The 19,767-nt window shown below is 43.8% G+C and overlaps 1 protein-coding gene across 4 annotated transcripts in view; it reads right to left on the reverse strand.

Moving 5' to 3' along the window:
* Window positions 1–7,221: 7,221 nt before the first annotated feature.
* Window positions 7,222–19,767, reverse strand: part of LOC141058302 (pre-mRNA-processing factor 39-like) — a 71,493-nt gene continuing 58,947 nt past the window's right edge. For all 4 annotated transcript variants that reach the window (XM_073554499.1, XM_073554497.1, XM_073554498.1 and 1 more), the window contains 6 exons: window positions 15,969–16,095; window positions 15,580–15,848; window positions 13,715–13,890; window positions 12,955–13,026; window positions 8,285–8,597; window positions 7,222–8,185 (listed from right to left, as the gene is read on the reverse strand). In XM_073554499.1, the coding sequence (XP_073410600.1) occupies window positions 8,123–8,185; window positions 8,285–8,597; window positions 12,955–13,026; window positions 13,715–13,890; window positions 15,580–15,848; window positions 15,969–16,095 (1,020 nt within the window). In that variant the 3' untranslated portion in view covers window positions 7,222–8,122. The remainder of the gene's footprint in view (window positions 8,186–8,284; window positions 8,598–12,954; window positions 13,027–13,714; window positions 13,891–15,579; window positions 15,849–15,968; window positions 16,096–19,767) is intronic.

Here is a 19,767-nt window from a genome sequence, read left to right on the forward strand (position 1 = left end):
TTCAGCCGTTTGTCACCTATTGAATTTCTTCAGTTTTTGCTGCATGAGCCAGAGGTAACTTTTAAGTGCAAGTCAATGAGAGCCTCCTTCTGGCTATCAAACACGCTAAGAACTTGTGACCGTTACCTCTCACTTCCAGTCAGTCAGTCGTGGCCACAAGATGGTGGTGCGAGACCTGAGCGGCTCTGGGAGAGATGGCGGCTGGTGAGTTGAAAATTAAGGTCAGGGAACTTGAGTAGTTACACCACTCCAGCGGTGAAATAAAAAAAAGTGCTGGAGTGGTGCTACTAATCGTAAGTTGCCCGCCCCCAGACTTATATTTATGGTCACCTATCTCCGCTCTTCTGGTAGGTCTCAAGCTGTTTACTAGAACAAGCCAAAGGTCATTTTTCAATGTAAAGGCCCCGTCTCACATAGCGAGATCGCTGATGCATCACCGATTTTGTGACATGCTTGTGATCTCGCTACATGTGACACATAGCGGCGAACACCCCCCCCCCCCCCCCGCGCGATATCGCTGATTGTGCTCGATTGTCCTGGGCCATCTTTTCGTTGTCGGCGTCCCGCTGGCCGGCATGCATTGCTGTGTTTGACGCCGATGAGTGACCTTGTTGGCGACGCAGAACTCAGACGCAGGCGGGAGTCGTTCAGAATAGCTGCTGTGTGACAACGCACCAGCGATCCATACCAGGTTGTATCGTTGTCGGGATCGCTGGTGCGTCGTTGAAGAGATCTGCCTGTTTGCCAGCTTACTAGCAACACACCAGCGATCCCTACCAGGTCGTATTGTTGTCGGGATCGCTGGTGCGTCGCTATGTGAAATGGGACCCTTAGTCTATAGAAGCCTCGTTCTCCTTCATAGACTTACATTGAGAATTTGAGACTGTGACTTCTGCTCATGCAGAAAAAGCAGCTAGAAAATGGTGCCGATAAAAGGTGAAGACGACGGTGGGCAAGTATATGATTAGGCTGAGTAACTTTATTAAAAGCACCACTCCAGTGCTGGAAAGAAAACAATGCTGGAGTGGCGCTTTAGGATTTTCTGGGATGGAAGAAATGGTGGCTGAAGCATCAGCAGCTGATTTTGTAGCAGCCAAGAAGATTTTGGGCCATTAATTAGCCATTGATGATCAATTACTGCAACCAGTCCTAATTATATTGTTGGGTGCGCTTCTGTGAGGTCAGCTTCATGTATCCACATCTCAGTCAGTGTATTTCTGTACAGTACAGTACAGGACTCTGATGCAGACCAGCAGCAGCATCACAGAAATATGAGGCCATTAACTCGGGTCAGGAGTTGGACCATAGACTGCAGACATATGCAGCCAGACTTGCAGCATGGCAGTTGTGAAGAAACCAGATGATATCTTCATTACCCAGACGACTGTGTTTTGGCAGGCCAAGGGGAGTTGTTTTTTCTATCTGTATATTGGCTTGTGGATTCAAGTATTTATGTCTGGTGGGTCAAGAAGACAGTCTCTTGCAAGCTGATGTACTATTTAACATACTGTGTAAAGCCCCCGTTACACACTGCGATATCGCTAGCAATATCGCTGTAAAGTCACAGATTTTGTGACGTTGCAGCGATATCGCTGCATATGATACTTACCTCCGACCGGCTCCCCCGCTGGTTATCGCTGATCGCGCGAGAAGCTCCTGGACCATTCCTCGTCGGGCGCTTCCTGCTGTGACGACGAGCGACGCGTGGAGCCGGGCGGGAGGACGCAGGATCGCCGCGTCTGACAGGTAAGTAGCGACCCCCGTCCCCAGCGATGTCGCTGGTGAGATCTGCCTGAGTGGCAACTCACTAGCGACCACCTAGCGATGCACCAGCGATCCTGACCGCGTCATATCGCTGGTGCATCGCTAGGTGTAACGGTACCCTAAAGGCCCTTTTACATTTAGCGATGCACCAGCGATCCGACCAGCGATATGACCCGGTCAGGATCGCTGGTGCATCGCTAAATGATCGCTAGTGAGCTTTCACACAGAAAGATCTTACAGCGATGCAGCGCATGATACTCACCTTTCACACACAGCGATCCTGGCGTCCTCCCGCCCGCCTCCACGCGTCGCTCGTCGTCACAGCAGGAAGTCTCAGCAGGAAGCTGACGACGAGAAATGGAGCCGGACAATCTCGCGCGATCAGCGATGGACAGCGGGGGAGCCGGTCGGAGGTAAGTATCACACACAGTGATATCACTAGCAATATCGCTATAACGTCACAAAATCAGTGACGTGCTAGAGATATCGCTTAGTGTAAAACCCCCTTAAGTCTGTAATAGTGACAGTACATAGTGTGTGTTTATTGTTGTCTATTGATGTGTACTGATATGCTAATTGTGCATTGTATTATGAAACTAGTTTGTTGACTTCCAAAGTAAAGAGGAAAAGAATGTGAGGGTGGTCTGAACAAGACTGGGTAATTCTAAAAATAGCTGACATGGCTTGGGTATAGAAAGACTCAGGGTGCGTGCACACGTAAGCGTTTTTACCGGCAAAAACGCTTACAAGAAGCATCCCATTCATTTTAATGAATTCTGCACTTTTTGTGCATATTGATGCGTTTTTTTTCCCGCAAAAAAAACACATCGCGGTAAAAAACGCAGCATGCTCATTAATTTAAAGGAAAAATCCGCATTTCTAACATCTCATCACCCAGAGCTACCAGTCGTATATTCAGCAAAACACTCAACGGACGAGAGGACTGCAGACAATTCATCATGGCACCATCACGAGGGATACGGATCTCTGATTCTATAGGAATCAACCTAGGGGTTGTCGGATCTGATCCATCATTATTGTGGTATCAGGCATGAAGCAGCAACAATATCTCTGATAGGACTATTCCTCCTGATGAACCGCTACGGCGGGGAAACGCGTTGAGGGTCCCCCATGAGACATGATAAGTGACCTTTTATCATTTGGTTATTGTATTTGAGGATGTTTATCTCTCCAAGTGAGAATAGCTGCTGATTTGGCTTTTTTTGAGGTCATTCTATCTTTGTGGGTCACATGATGTCATGAAATGTTTTTATCGCTGTATTATTTGTTTGGTCTGCATAAGTCCTAGGGCATTCTGATTTCTTCATTACTGCTCTATCCTGGAAATTGTTTTCCCCTCTGTGATATTAGGGATCACTAGGGAAGCGAGGGATAGTCCTCGTTGAGTGGGGGCGCCAACATCGTACTATTAGGGTGCCAACCTCCACGGATAGGAAGGTATCAGTCAGGACTTAATGTAGGGCTATGCAGCACCTTATACTAGGTCTAATTTTTGACATTTTTCAACGTCACTGGGAAGGTGTGTTTTATGATCATTAATAAAATTGTGGTTTTTTAAGGGGATTTTTATGTACACAAAGTTTTTTCCAATCTCCATGAATTAGTGATTTTTTTCGGATCTGATCCATTGACCATCTCTCAACCATGGATATGTTTGGAGAAAGCCAGGCTTGGGACCCGGTGGTCGCCTGGTTCCAATGGAGATGGTCGGATAAGACAGGTGGCGACTCTCGTGCCAACTGGATTTGGACCTTGTATGGACTGTCCTCTCCCTACGCTTGTTGTTACCTCTTCTCTGTGTGTTCATCGCAGGTGGAATAACGACCCTGGGAGCTCTGACGTATCATCTACCATTATCCCGGCGTGTCACCGGAGAGGTCAGACCCTGTAGTGTGCACCATCTTGGAGTAATTGCTGGAATTATTCTGTTTGCTATGGGGTGTTGTGGTTCAATAAAGCTTGGTCACACTGTTTTACCCTAACCCTGTGTTGTCTGTGTAGTGTTCTGCCCACAGGGATATAGAGCGGGAGTTCAGTAGTATGAGCCCCGGTCCATGCAGTCTTGCTAAAGACAGCAGGGCCAGCGGACAAGAGCACCTACTGACCCCGTTTCTCCACAGCAGTCATTCCACTCCCCAGCTAAAATGAGCATATGATTCTGAACAGACGCCCCATGTTGCCACTGATCACTGCACCATAAGAAAGAAGAATGTGGTAGACCTGCAAGTAGACATGCTAGTCGTCAATAGTCCAGTAAATTTGGATTTTTAGCAACATGGACTGCAACACAACCATATTCACTTTTACTTATCTAGGGCTATATTGCATCTTTTTGTAGTGCTTTGGATTGAGTTTTAAAGGGAATCTGTCAGCATCATCAGCCTTGCTAATCCGTCTATATGGGTGCGTAGATCATAGAAAGTTGAATCAAGTGATATATGATATCAGATTGCAGATATCAAGGTAACAGAGAAATCCACTCTTAATATGTAAATGAGCTGTTAAGATCTATGGGTTGGAAATAGATCTTCCGGAGAACCTGCCTCCAGAGCTTATGTTAAATGAAATGGTGAGATACCAGCATGAGACATGTAATGGCTGACAGTCTGCTCGACTGTTCTACATCTCACGCCTTTTATTTATAATAATGAGCTCTGCAGGCAAATTCTCAGGAAGATCTATGTCCCGCCCATAGATCTTAACAGCTCATTTACATAATAAGAAAAAAGTGGATTTCTCTGGAATAAAACATCAGATCGCAGAAATCAAGGTATCATTTTATTTAGCTTCCAGTGACGTACATGCCCATAGACTGTTTAGGAGGGTAGATCCTATTTACATATTTCCTATTGAGATGCAGCAGCAGTGAGCTGCATGCAGTTGTGTGGACTGCAGCTGCCATTCAGCTGTACAAAGTGCAGGGTCACCCAGGCCTATGGGCTCATTCAGATGTCTACTTTTTGCAGCGTATGAGTGATATCTGTGCTTTTGATGGATAGAACAGGTACCTAGTATAGGTTATGGGGCTGCGGACATGTCAGGACCTCTTTTGCAGACCAAGCGGTCAGTCAGCGCAAAGTTGTGGAGACATGTCATATTGATCTGAGTGTCCATCAATGCTGGCAATTCAAATCTTAAAAAATAAAACCCCACAAGGATAGCACTGGGACATGTGAGTGATGTCTGTTTTTCACGGACTGATAAAGGGTAGAGAAATGTATTTTATCACCTGAGAAATGATGAAACTAGGATCAAACTGAACAAAATCGCCGATGCAACTAGGAAGGTTTTTCTCCTACGTGAAAGAGTCAACGTCTGAAGGAGCCCTTAGGGCCCGTCACACATAGCGACGCACCAGTGATCCTGACAATGATACGACCTTGTCAGGATTGCTGGTGAGTCGCTACATGATTGCTGGTGAGCTGCCAAACAGGCAGATCTCACCAGCGATCAGCACCAGTGACGCACATCGCTTAGTTACCCACTGTGTACGTTAGTTACCAGCGCGCTGGTGCAGGGAGATGGTAACGAAGGTACACATCGGGTTTCTAAGGGGCGCGCGTAGCTTAGAAACCCGATGTTTACCTTGGTTACCTGCTCGCTGATCGCTGGTCTCCTGCCTGACGCAGCGATGCGTTCTGGCCAGCGGGAGACCAGCGATCAAAAAAATGTCCTGGCCATTCCAGTTCGATCAGCGATACCTGGCAGGGGGGCCGGTTGCTGGTCAGTGTCACACACAGCGATCTCGCTGGTGAGATCGCTGTTACGTCACAAAACTTGTGACTCAGCAGCAATCTCGCTAGCGAGATCGCGGTGTGTGACGGGGGCTTAAGATTGCAATGTGACAATCTTTAACAGCAAAATGTGTTTTGTTTCAAAGTCGCCATGTGCACCGTCCGTTAATGGAACGAGGTGTCCTACGCGGGTGGAGGCCAGTACTTTCACTTGGGACAACAATGCATATTTCTCTCTCAATGTCACGGTCACGTGTGTCTGGACGCAGCGAGAACCGCAAGGCGAACCCATGTGACCACGTGACCCTGGATACACCGCCTCCAGTGGGGCGAATTTAAATAAGACGTGCAGCTGAATACACCGCCTCCAACTGGCGAATTTAGGTATTACACGTATATATAAAGTAGTCTGGAAACCCCGCCTCCAGTAAGGCGAATTTAAATAAAGGGGAACCTGGGTAACATTAACAATGGTGGGCCCTGCAATAGGGAATAGGGAAGTGGAGACCTCCTGAACTCCCCTGAGCCAGTGTCCCTGCACTCCTAACGTTCCCTATACTGGTTACGCACCGGGCGACGCACAGGAACCTAAAAACCCTAGCTTGTCCTGAACCTAAACCCTCACTAGGGAATTGGTCGGTGCGGAAACTAATCCCACCACTGCACTAAACACACATGAGGGAAAATGACAATACAGGGGAAACACCACTTAGCAACAGAGCCCACAACCTGTGTGCATCTCCTCCACCCGGATCCATCACCATAACTGGATCCTTCACCATAGTGCAGCCTTGGAGCAGAGTCCACCACCAATTGCAGCAGTCCAGTAACAGAGTCCCAAAGATGAGTTCAGCCCCTGCCCAAAAAGTCAAGCATGCTTGAGTCCAGCTCTCAGCAACCAAGTCCCGCATGCTGAGTGCAACTCTCTCCATAGTCGTCACTCCACCAAGCCATGCAAGCACTTCCTGCAAACACCATAAACTGTGACTCCACCACTGCCATGCCAGCCCTTCTTGCAGACCACCTAGCTGCCAACTCGTCCCCTCTGGCTGGGCTGCGCAGGACCCAGGTTCAGCTCCTTCTTTCACCTAGGCTTCCTTGAGAATGACTAACACACAATATCACCAACAGGGATTGAACACACCTGGCTCTCTTTATAGAGCCCAACACCTGATTTGTAATTAAGTGCACATTAAACCAAAGAAACTAAAGTGCACTACCGCTCACCACCACCGGGGCAACTTAGAATGAACGACACCACATGTAATAATTCTAATGGCCACTGGGGGCAATCAACCCACTTTGGCACCAAGCTAAAGGATAAAAAGTTCACTTTGTCCATTTAACTTGTCAGATCCAGCCTGGATCATGACACTCAATATAACAGTTACAGGGGACCAAATCTATAGAAAAACAGAAATTTCCTATAACAATGCCGTATGTCAGTCACAGTAGTGGTCAAATACGGGTTTATTATTCAACCTGCACTACAACACCCATGGTCCTGTAAAAGAAAATCTCCAATCAACATTTATCTGGATGAGAATTTCTGTGACCGGTTTACGGTAATTTCCAGCATGTACTATGCATCTGTCTTTCACAGGACCACCCCTCTTAAAATACCAATTTTTGAACCTGACTTTAGAGGGTAATCTTCAGTATAAAAATGTATTTTTTATGTGTCAGACATTCAAGGCATATGTAAAAAAACAACTTTAAGGTTTATTCCCCCGAGTGACACCTCTGTTTCTGTATTAAACTTTATTTACAAAAAAAAAAAAAAAATCATATACAATAAGTGGCTGTCTCCTTTTCTAATGAATAGGTGAAACAAAACTTTTTTGAAGAAAACTGAATGAATAAGGCCTGGTTCACACACTAAGATTGTATCTTGATTTGCATGTCTTTGTGGGATCCATTCCTGCTGTTCCCGAGAAGAAAAAATATTCTCGACGCAAACCAGGCTGTATGAACCTGGCCTGATCAGGAGCTTTAGGTGAGTGTCCATTAGTAGCCATTGCTAATCATTTCTTGCAGTGGCTTGCAAAAGTATTCACACCATTGTTTTTTTGTTGTTGTTTTTTACCTATTTTGTCAGGAAAGGGCCACCCACCAAAACTCTCAACGAGGGCACTAATAGGAGAGAAAACCAAAAAATAATAGATCACAGGAGACTCTACAAAGTACTGACTTTAGTGGGTTGAATGGTTGTGCACAATGAAGTTTTCAGTTATTTTGTCCTATTTATTGTTTGTTTCACAATAAAAAGAAAACCAAATATTCACAGTTGTAGGCATCTTTATTACATGAATTGATGTAAACCCTCGAAAAAAAAAAAAAAAAGTAGTGCAATCCAGGCTGTGAGGTAGCAAAACATGAAAAAATGCCAAGGGGGTGAATAAATTTGCAAGCCACTGTATATGTACCAGGCAACAATCGTCCAAAGCTTTGCATTCATATGTTGCTGGAAGAGGGATAACTTTTTCATAGTGCATGGAGACATAAAACATGAATTTTTCAACAAAGTGTGAACTTTTAAAAAATTCCTCCATTTGGGGCTTTGAACAGTTGGCAACAATTAGCAAACTTGCAATAACAGAAGATTAAAAGGGCCGGTAAAATGGGTTGTAATTCCACGGCAATGGGTTGCTATATCCTCCAAAGTTCTACAAAAAAAAAAAGGAAGAAAAAAAAAAAAAAATCAGTAAAGAATAAGATGGACAATATGAAAATAAAAAAGGGGCTAAAATTTACTTTACACTTGCCTGACCCCATGGAGCATAATTGTAAGGCGGCATAGGTCCAGGAGGCCATCCCATATGATGTGGAGGAACTGGACCTCTGAAAACGGTAGAAAATAGAGGCAGAATGTATGGTCTGGGAGGAGTGGGGAATAATGGTCTGGGTACATTAGCCTTTGCTGGGGGGCTGGGTTGAGAAACACTTGGAGTTTTCACTAGAGAAGATGGTACAGATGAACCTGCGGGTTGTGAATCTTCCGGGATGGAAAGATTGTCCTGCACAGAGGGGTTCTTGGATCGAACCTTGGCTTTTTTGTTCTTTTCATCTCCTTCACTCCTGCATAGGAAAACAAAATCAGGATAGTAAACAGAGAAAATACATGTGGAAATATTGTGTCTTTGCGCTGGGTGTTAATCTGAGTTGCTACCCTCTGTGGTTTTGGGGCAGAATTCATCTGCAAACCACTTCAATAAATGACATTTCAGAAGCTGCGCCAGGCATAACCACATTCATGAAAATGTCATGGAAAACGTTTCGTAATATTCACATTTTCTGCACCAAAATCAGCACAAATGGGGAGAGGGAAAAGTGTCTGCTAGAGCTCATCAATCATAGAAAAATCTGGTGCGTAAAAACCCAACATCCCGATCCGTCTCCTCCCAGACATCTACCATCAGAGGACATGCATGAACACCACACAGTCTGTGATTATGCAGTTTTTGTTTTTCGTTAGACAAAACAAGCCCTAGCTCTTTTTGTGCCACTTCAGCTACTATCACTATGGACATACAGTTGTGATATCCTACATATACAGTGCCTTGCGAAAGTATTTGGCCCCCTGGAACTTTTCAACCTTTTCCCACATATCATGCTTCAAACAAAGATTCCAAAAGTAAATTTTTGGTGAAGAATCAGCAATAAGTAGGACACAATTGTGAAGTTGAACGAAATTTATTGATTATTTTAAATTTTTGTGGAAATTCAAAAACTGAAAAGTGGGGCGTGCAATATTATTCGGCCCCTTTACTTTCAGTGCAGCAAACTCACTCCAGAAGTTCATTGTGGATCTCTGAATGATCCAATGTTGTCCTAAATGACTAATGATGATAAATATAATCCACCAGTGTGTAATCAAGTCTCCGTATAAATGCACCTGCTCTGGGATAGTCTCAGGGTTCTGTTTGATGCACAGAGAGCAGCATGAAGACCAAGGAACACAACAGGCAGGTCCGTGATACTGTTGTGGAGAAGTTTAAAGCCGGATTTGGATACAAAATGATTTCCAAAACTTTAATAATCCCAAGGAGCACTGTGCAAGCGATCATATTGAAATGGAAGGAGTATCATACCACTGCAAATCTACCAAGACCCGGCCGTCCCTCTAAACTTTCATCTCAAACAAGGAAAAGACTGATCAGAGATGCAACCAAGAGGCCCATGATCATTCACTCTGGATGAACTGCAGAGATCTACAGCTGAGGTGGGACAGAGTGTCCATAGGACAACAATCAGTCTTACACTGCACAAATCTGGCCTTTATAGAAGAGTGGCAAGAATAAAGCCATTTCTCAAACATATCCATAAAAAGTGTCGTTTAAAGTTTGCAACAAGCCACCTGGGAGACATCAAACATGTGGAAGAAGGTGCTCTGGTCAGATGAAAACAAAATCAAACTTTTTGGCAACAATGCCAAACGATATGTTTGGCGTAAAGGCAACACATCTCATCACCCTGAACACACCATCCCCACTGTCAAACATGGTGGTGGCAGCATCATCATGGTTTGGGCCTGCTAATCTTCAGCAGGGACAGGGAAGATGGTTAAAATTGATGGGAAGATGGATGGAGCCAAATACAGGACCATTCTTGAAGAAAACCTGTTGGAGTCTGCAAAAGACCTCAGACTGGGGCGGAAATTTGTCCTCCAACAAGACAATGATCTCAAACATAAAGCAAAATCTACAATGGAATGGTTCACAAATAAACATATCTAGGTGTTAGAATGGCCAAGTCACAGTCCAGACCTGAATCCAATTGAGAATCTGTGGAAAGAGCTGAAAACTGCTGTTCACAACCGATCTCCATCAAACCTCACTGAGCTCGAGTTGTTTGCTAAGGAAGAATGGGCAAGAATTTCAATCTCTCGATGTACAAAACTGATAGAGACTGATAGAGACACACCCCAAGCGACTTGCAGCTGTAATCGCAGCAAAAGGTGGCGCAACAAAGTATTAAGTTAAAGGGGCTGAATAATATTGCACGCCCCACTTTTCAGTTTTTGAATTTCCACTAAAATTTAAAATAACCAATAAATTTTGTTCAACTTCACAATTGTGTCCGACTTGATGTTGATTCTTCACCAAAAATTTACATTTGGAATCTTTATGTTTGAAGCATTGATATGTGGGAAAAGGTTGAAAAGTTCCAGGGGCCGAATACTTTCATAAGGAAGGCACTGTATATGGGCAGCATATGGGTAGGTCAGTGGTTAGCGCTACAGCCTTGCAGCGCTGGAGTCCTGATTCAAATCCCACCAAGTGCAACATTGCAAGGAGTTTGTATGCTCTTCCCGTACTTGCGCGAGTTTCCTCTGGGTTCTCCGGTTTCCTCCCACACTCCAAAGACATACTGATAGGGAATTTAGATTGTGAGCCCCATCGGGGACAGTGATGATAATGTGTGCAAACTGTAAAGTGCTGCGGAATATGTTAGCGCTATATAAAAATAAAGATTATTATTTATATATATTTTAACAACCTTAGTCTCAATTTCAAGCGATGGCGACTTGTATGAACGAACTAGAAGGTTGATCTTGTACAAGCCTAGTTAGGTCCACCACTGTCTTCTCTGCCGTTATCTTAATAGTATCAAGCCATCGGGTTGCTGGTCTTCATCTTTGCCTTGTTTCTTCTATTCTTCTGACCATGATGTTCTTCTCTAGTGATTGCTCTTTTCGTATGAAGTGTACAAAGTAGGCAAATTATAGCTTGGTGATCCTTCCAGTGACATGTCAGTAAGGCAGGGTTCAGATTGCGTTATGGCAGTCCGTCTAACGGACTGCGCTACACCGCATCATTAACGCGATGGAACGCATCCGATATGCGCCGCATTATGGCAGCGTTAACTAACACGTCATAAGCGGCATGCATTAGCGATGTGCCGTCATTCTAAGACGCACCCTCGGACGCGGTCTGCAGCGTTTGGGGGTCAGTCACTGCGCTAGCGGGATCACATAACACGATTGCGTTACGGAATAGTGTTAACGCAGTCCGTCAACACTATGCGTTGAACGGACTGCATTAACGCTATGTGAATCCAGCCTTACATAGGAACTCAATCAGCTGACAGATCAACCTTACCCGGTGCTCCAGGATAACCGGTATCTGTGCCATAGACTATGGCTATGTTTTGGTAAAGGTGTGGTCCACTACCATGACAACCCCTTCTCACCCTGAATGTTTGTTACCATTAAAATAAAAACACATACTACATACTCGCCTTCGGAAGTATAAGTATTCTTCTTTATTAAGTCCGAAGGTGGGGACAGTGATGCCAGCACTAACTGGCGAAGGGCTGTCGTGATGCAACAACCTCACTTGAACCCTGGGAGCGTGAGAGTAGACACTGCTGGAACGGCACAGGTGGTGAGTCTAGGTGTTTTTATTTTAACAGTGGAAAATATTTGGGATGAGAGGGGTTGTCTTAGTAGTGGACAATAGTGATGAGCGAACGTGCTCAGATAAGGTGTTTTGCGAGCATGCTCGGGTACTAACCAAGCGTCTTCGGTGTACTTGATAAATTCAAGTACCCGCGGCTGTTCGACAGCTGCAACACATGCAGGGATTTCCTGTTTGTTAGACAATCCCAGCATGTGTTGCAGCTGTCGAACAGCCACGAGACTTGCAGCCGAGGGGACTCGAACATATTATTCGAGAACACCGAAGACACTCTGCTAGCACCCGAGCATGCTCAGATAACACCTTATCCGAGCACGTTTGCTCATCACTAGTGGACAATCCATTTAGGAGTGCGTTTACACTGGCAGACTGAGGTTTTTGTTGTTTTTTTTTTTGTTTTTTTTTTTAATTACCACTGATCTTCAACATGTAAGAAAATCAGCGGTCGTTCAATAGACTATTTAGACAGGCCATCCGCTCTTCCATGTGCACAGAATCGTTCTGTGAGCATACAATATTTTTGTTTTCAGTAGCATATATACTGTGTTCACATAGGACAATGTGCTGTTGAGAAAGATGACTTTTAAGCAAGCTTAAAAATAACGTCGCCCGACGAACGAGTGTTTTGTGTGATGAGCGGCCCCATTCACGAACATCAGTCAGTGTAAGCGCAACCTAAGGCTGCATTCACACACCAGTGTGTTGTGTTGGTATGCTGCCTGACTTTTTTTTTTTTTAATCCCACTAAGTATATCTTATTCAGATCCTCACAATTGGTGCATTATAGCTGAATCTCACGACTCTCACTCGCGGATCCATCATTTTCACAGATGTCTAAATAGATCCATTTGGGTCCAATTAAAAAAGAAAAAAAAAAATATGTCAGCACTCGGACATCATGCGGATGTGTGATTGCAGCTTTAGGGAGTATTTTTGCTTTATTACTAGTGTCTTTAGCAGCAAAGAGAAACACTGTAGAGTAATTTAGATAATTATTTGTAAATGATAGCTCCTACCCATCATTTCCTTTTCTCTTCAGTTCATCCTTATTTATCAGTATTTGATGCTCATCATAAGCTTTAAGTACACTGCAAGTAAAATAATAAAAACTATTACATGTGCACTGAAACAGAATAGATAACACTTATTATCATTTTTTATTAAATTGCTAAAATGGTAACATGGACAATTCAGCTTTTTCTTTTCCTGGAGCCCGAATACACAGGAACGAAAAATAAGGCAACCTGAAAACTGGGTTCAAACTGGTATTCTGGTGTTCCACAAAGCAGTGGGCCAAATTCATAGGGTTTTTTTTGGGTAAGTAGAAAACTTTGTTGAATCATAGCCATACATAGCTATTTCCCGTGCGAGTGGGCAGTCATGTAACCGCATGTATGTAGTTAAAAGCTGACTAGATTTCCCTCCACTTATTTCAATGTTTTGAATTGAGCAGCAGCCGTGACTTTCTCTGGAGGAGTTTACCTTTTTTTTCCCCCTCTATGCCAGAGCTGTGTTCTGATTGGCCAGAGTCATAGAGGAGAAAAAGGAAAAAACTTCTGTGGTATATATCTAGTTGGCTGAAGGGAAAATATTGGCAGTTCTTTAATACAGCAGGACATAACTTTGGAACAGAGGGGTACAGAAAAAAAATATCTTCCCTGAAGTAGATCCATGACCTCTTATCAATATCCAGATAGAGAAAAATCATTTGATTGTGCAGCTAACCTTCCATCATCTCAAACATGTTGCTATGAAATAAAAGACAGGTCTCAGTACCTTTTAACACTGGTGCCGTTGTCCTCCAGGAATTCAAGATATTTTTGGGACAAGGTCCTCTTTAGAGCATCATGGATGTTGCTGTTCAGCGCTCTTTCCACACAAAGCATCACATCATCCTCAGCATCTCTGGATATCTCAATTTCCAGCAGACATTCGTGCAGGTAAGGACTATTCTGGAAGAAAATGTGTCAAAAGATATATGCTCAAACTTTCACCTAAGACTAAAAGAGAAAATATCTAAATTTGCTATAATCTCAAGAAGGATACTGAGAATATATTTCAGGATAAATAAATACAAGAAAACATCTCACAAATCATCTGGTTCAAATGGACTAGGTGACGCCACAATTGACCTCTAAAGTAAAATGTCCAAAAATATCAGATTTTTCTTTGGTGGGTTTTCCATCTCATCTAATGTCTATGGTGTCAGGTAAACCTTACAGAAAAAAACAACTGCCCAGTCCTTTCACACTTCTATCCAGAATCAGTTTCTCTACTGATACTCATGGAAAGCTTTCCACCCTACTCTCCAAATCACAGTTCAAGTGTCTCAACTCTATCCCATCCCACTTCATCCACAACCAAATTACTGTGCTTATGGTCAACCTTACCTAGCTCCTCAAACCATCACTAATCACTAGCATCTTCACTCCTACTACAGACTCATTCAGATGTCCATGAATCATGGTCTATGTACGGACAGCGATATAAGGACTGGCTGCGGGTTTCCCAATCCGAACTGAACATATATGCCTAAAAGGCTGTCAAGTTCGGGTCTGGAGACTTGGGGACTGTCCATGCATCGCATTCTGTACATACAACACGTTTCACAAATATCTAAATGAAGCTTATCACACGAACATCACACCCATCCGTAGAAAGTCATCCCTTTCCCCAGCTATTTCATGGCCGCTAAACTCCTTAAGGAATATATGTCCACCTTAAATGGTCTTCCCACCTCCAGCTCTATTGTCAACCAGCTACAAACTGGCTACTGATTCACCACTCCACTAAAACCACATAACCAAAGTCCCTAATGAGCTGCTGGCAAAGCCTCACAACATCACTTTTTATTCCTCATTCCAAACTCTCTTTGGCATCACAGACTTGGCTCTCCCCTGGACCTCTTTATTTAGGGCCTCCCATTCACACATCAATTCCTTCTCTCGACCCCTGTCGGTGTCCTCCAAACCTCTATCCTAAGACATCTACATCTTTGGAGGCATGGGACAACTCAAAGAAACCCGTAACTTTCAGTACCACTTCTACATCGGTGACATTCAAGTTTACCTCTCTGGCTCAAGTGTGATCTCTCTGCTATTCAGCTTTTCTGAGTGCCCTCCTCCTTTTGCCCGTGTAGGTCTTCATCATCTCCCACCTAGGCTACTGCAACATCCTTCTTTATTGCATCCCTCCGATTCACCTTCAACGCTGCCTCCCAGTTAATCCCCTCGCTTCTCCCCTCTGCAAAACCACTGACCCCACATTGCCCCCAAATATTAATTCAAAATACAATGTGCTATAAGGCTAAGCATAACCTGCCCATTCCGCACATCTTAGTCTAATCTCTTGATACTTCACAAGACAACACCATCTTCCTTTTATGTCATGGTCTTTTCATTACTCCACCGCTACTAAGATTTTCATGTGCATCCCCCATACATCACACTCCCATCTAAACACGTTCTACCTTCACTTTGTCTCATTTCCCTCCAGGCCCTAAACTTATAATTGAGGACTACATACCAGTTCTGTATTTGGGCACTACTTTTGAATTTGCCTGACAAATACCTACTCATCTACCATTGTGGTAGGGAGTGAGTGGCGCTGGTATGCCCCTTTAATTGGTTATGTTTTCTCACCGGTTCCTTCTCGAGAGCTTCCATCAGTAAGTCTCTGGCCTTCTCTGGATCATTTTTCAGCTTTAGCAGTAGTCGTGCAAGCTTGACGGTATAAAATGCTGCTAAGCCCGGTCTACCGCTGTTTTGCGCAGCTTCTCTGAGCAATCTCTCTGCTTCTTGCAGATTACCATTGCGTCGCTCAAAATTCACGCGCCTCAGTTGCACAAGGGCAAGTCCAGGTAACACATTTTCTAGGTTGTGTAAAATAGCCCGAGCAGAGTCTAGTTCTCCTAGGGACCAAAAACGACAAGTCTATAATACACCCAATTTATATATTAACTAGAAAAAGAACACTGCAGAACATAGAACAATGTGAAAAATCTGGCTACTAGCTAAACAATGAGACATACCATGCTTTTCTTCGAAAAAAGCCCATCGAAGGTGAAGTGTAAATTTCAGTGGTAAATGGGTCCGACAAGCTCGCACGAATACTGAACGGGCAGCTTCCACGGACTTTCCTTCCATATACTGAGCATACTGCAGAGATGCACATCGTCAATATTTCCAACCTATATCCAGTAAGTCTATTTTAATGTTCACAGACTATTACAATATCTATGTAAAGAGGCGTTTGTCTATACATCATCATGATACAAAAAATTCATCTCTCCTGATAGAACGGTTTTGTCCGATAAAATAATGTTCGCGAAAGTTGTACGCCACCCACAAAGAGTCAAACTATTCAACAGTATACGTTAAAGTTACGAGAGATTATAATAAATGAGGGCAGTGTTAAGGTATTTCATCAATGTCAATCATATTAAATACAACTGTAGATATAGCATATCTTGACATTAGCAAAGCATTTGACAAAGTATCTCATACAATTCTTATTGCAAAAATGACTAAGTATGGAATGGACAAGGCAACTGTTAGGTGGATTCATAACTGGCTTAGTGATCGGACCCAAAGAGTGGTCGTAAACGGCTGCACATCCAGTTGGAAGAATGTCTCAAGTGGGGTACCACAGGGCTCTGTCCCGGGCCCTGTATTGTTCAACATCTTTATCAACAATTTAGATGAAGGAATTGAGGGTAAACTGATTAAATTTGCTGATGACACAAAGCTAGGAGGGATAGCTAATACTAGAGAAGAGAGAGAGAGGATTCAAAAAGATATAAATAAACTGGAGCAGTGGGCAGCAACTAACAGAATGGTTTTTAACAGGGAAAAATGCAAAGTACTACATCTGGGCAATAAAAATGAAAAAAGCATATACAGAATGGGAGGAATAAGGCTAATCAACAGCACATGTGAATAAGACTTGGGTATACTAATAGATCACAGACTGAATGAGTCAACAGTGTGTTGCAGCAGCAAAAAAGACAAATGCAATTCTAGGATGTATTAACAGAAGCATACAGTCTAGATCACGTGAAGTCATTATTGCCCTCTACTCCTCTTTGGTCAGACCTCATCTGGAATACTGTGTCCAGTTTTGGGCGACACATTTTAAAAAAACGACATCAACAAACTGGAGCAAGTTCAGAAAAGAGCAACCAGAATGGTGACCGGTCTGCAAACCCTGTCTTATAAGGAAAGGTTGCAGGATTTGGGAATGTTTAGTTTGCAAAAGAGAAGACTGAGAGGAGACTTAATAGCGGTCTACAAATATCTAAAGGGCTGTCACATTGTAGAAGGATCAACTTTATTCTCATTTGCACAAGGAAAGACTAGAAGCAATGGAATGAAACTGGGAGGAGACACAGATAAGATATTAGAAAAAACTTTTTGACAGAGTGATCAATGAGTGGAACAGGCTGCCATGAAAGGTGGTGAGTTCTCCTTCAATGGAAGTCTTCAAACAGAGGCTGGACAGACATCTGACTGGGATGATTTCGCGAATCCTGCTTTGAGCAGGGAGTTGGACCAGATGGCCCAGGGGGTCCCTTCCAACTCTACGATTCTATGATTCAACTAGGTCCAACAGTAATAGTAATAATCCATACCATAAGAATAATAACACATTTAACCCCTTCCTGACATCAGACGTACTATCCCGTCCATGGGACCCTATGCCCATGGACGGGATAGTACGTCTCAGCGATCAGCGGCGCCCACGTGGTGAGCGCCGCTGATCGCGGCCGGGTGTCAGCTAATTATCACAGCTGACACCCGGCACAATGTGTCAGGAGCGGTCACGGACCGCCCCCGACACGTTAACCCCTTCCACACCGCGATCAAACATGATCGCGGTGTACCGGGGGTTAAAGGGAAGCATCGACAGGGAGGGGGCTCCCTCCGTGCTTCCCTGAGCCCCCCACGGCAGCGCAATGTGCAGCGCTGCTGCGGGGGGCTCCTTTCCTGCAGGCCCCCGAATCCAAGATGGCGACGGGGGGCCTTCGGGGCCCTGCAGGGAGCTGGCTTCCTCAGTGCCTGCAAAGCGCAGGTATGATGAAGCCTGCAGCAGTGCCTGTGACAGATCGCTGATCTGTTACAGTGATCTGTGACGTGACAGATCAGCGATCTGTCACAGGACAGTGATGTCCCACCTGGGACTATGTAATAAAGTAAAAAAAAAAAAAAAGTGTTAAAATAATTTTAAAAAAATCGCCAAATAAATTAGAAAAAAAAAAAATATTCCCCCAATAAATCTATTTTTTGGAAATGAAAAAAAAACCAAAAAAAACACAATAAGTGTACACATTAGGTATCGCCGCGTCCATAACGACCTGCTCTATAAAACTGTCCCATTAGTTATCCCCTTTAGCAAACCCCTTAAAAAATAAAAATAAAAAACAGCAAAAAAACTATTTTATATAAAAAATAATTATTTTTGCATTGCTTTATTCTGCGAGCTATAACTTTATTTTTTCTCTGATGACACTGTGTGGCGGCTCGTTTTTTGTGGGACAAGATGACATTTTCAGCGGTACCATGGATATTTATATGCGTCTTTTTGATCGCGCGTTATTGCACTTTTTGTTTCGCGGTATGATAAATCTTTATTTCATTGCATAAACCGACAAAACATAAAAAAACGACCTAAATGAGGTATCGCTGTAACCGTACTGACCCGAAGAATAAAACAGCTTTATCAATTTTACCGCACGCGGAATGGTGTAAATGCACCCCCCAAAAAAATTCATGAAACGCTGGTTTTTGTTCATTCTGCCTCCCAAAAATCGGAATAAAAAGCGATCAAAAAATGTCACGTGCCCGAAAATGGTACCAATAAAAACGTCAACTCGTCCCACAAAAAATAAGACCTCACATGACTCGGTGGGTCAAAATACAGAAAAATTATAGCTCTCAATATGTGGTGATGCAAAAACTATTTTTACAATAAAAAGCGTCTTTTAGCGTGTGACAGCCGCCAAACATAAAAACCGCCTTAAATAGTAAATCAAACCCCCCGTTATCACCCCCTTAAGTTAGGGAAAAATAATAAAATTAAAAGAAAATGTATTTATTTCCATTTTCCCATTAGGGCTAGGGTTAGAGTTAGAATTGGGGGGTTTCCACTGTTTGGGCACATCAGGTGCTCTCCAAATGCAACATGGCGTCTGATCTCAATTTCAGCCAATTCTGAGTTGAAAAAGTCAAACGGTGCTCCTTCCCTTCCAAGCTCTGCCATGCGCCCAAACAGTGTTTTACCCCCACATGTAGGGTATCAGCCTACTCAGGACAAATTGCAAAACAACTTTTGGGGTCCAATTTCTCCTGTTACCCTTAGGAAAATAAAAAATTGGGGGCAAAAATATCAATTTTTGTGGAAAAAAATGATTTCTCGTTCGCCTTATTGGGGGACACAGAGACCATGGGTGTATGCTGCTGCCACTAGGAGGCTGACACTATGCACAAAAAAAGGTTAGCTCCTCCTCCGCAGTGTACACCCCACCGACCGGCAGGGAATTCCTCAGTTTAGCTTAGTGTCAGTAGGAGGTGGACACGGGTCTTTCATTAGACCCATATCTACCTCGATGTGCGTCGTTCCTTTTCAGGTTTCGCCGGAGGGATACAGGGTGAATAGTCACCTCTGTAGTCCCACGAAGAGGCTGCGAGTACGGTGCGTACTGCCGCCCAGTATCCTCGCAGCTCTCTGCACCAGGACCAGCAGCCTTCCGGCTGATCAAAGCTTCCTCTTTCCAACAGGCACGCCTAAGTTTGACGATCGTCCTGGACACTCTTTCCGATTTCGGGTGGATC

The sequence above is a fragment of the Dendrobates tinctorius genome, unplaced genomic scaffold, assembly GCF_039654945.1.
Source record: "Dendrobates tinctorius isolate UK_male_01 unplaced genomic scaffold, ASM3965494v1 ptg000211l, whole genome shotgun sequence".
NCBI classification, from domain to species: domain Eukaryota; kingdom Metazoa; phylum Chordata; class Amphibia; order Anura; family Dendrobatidae; genus Dendrobates; species Dendrobates tinctorius.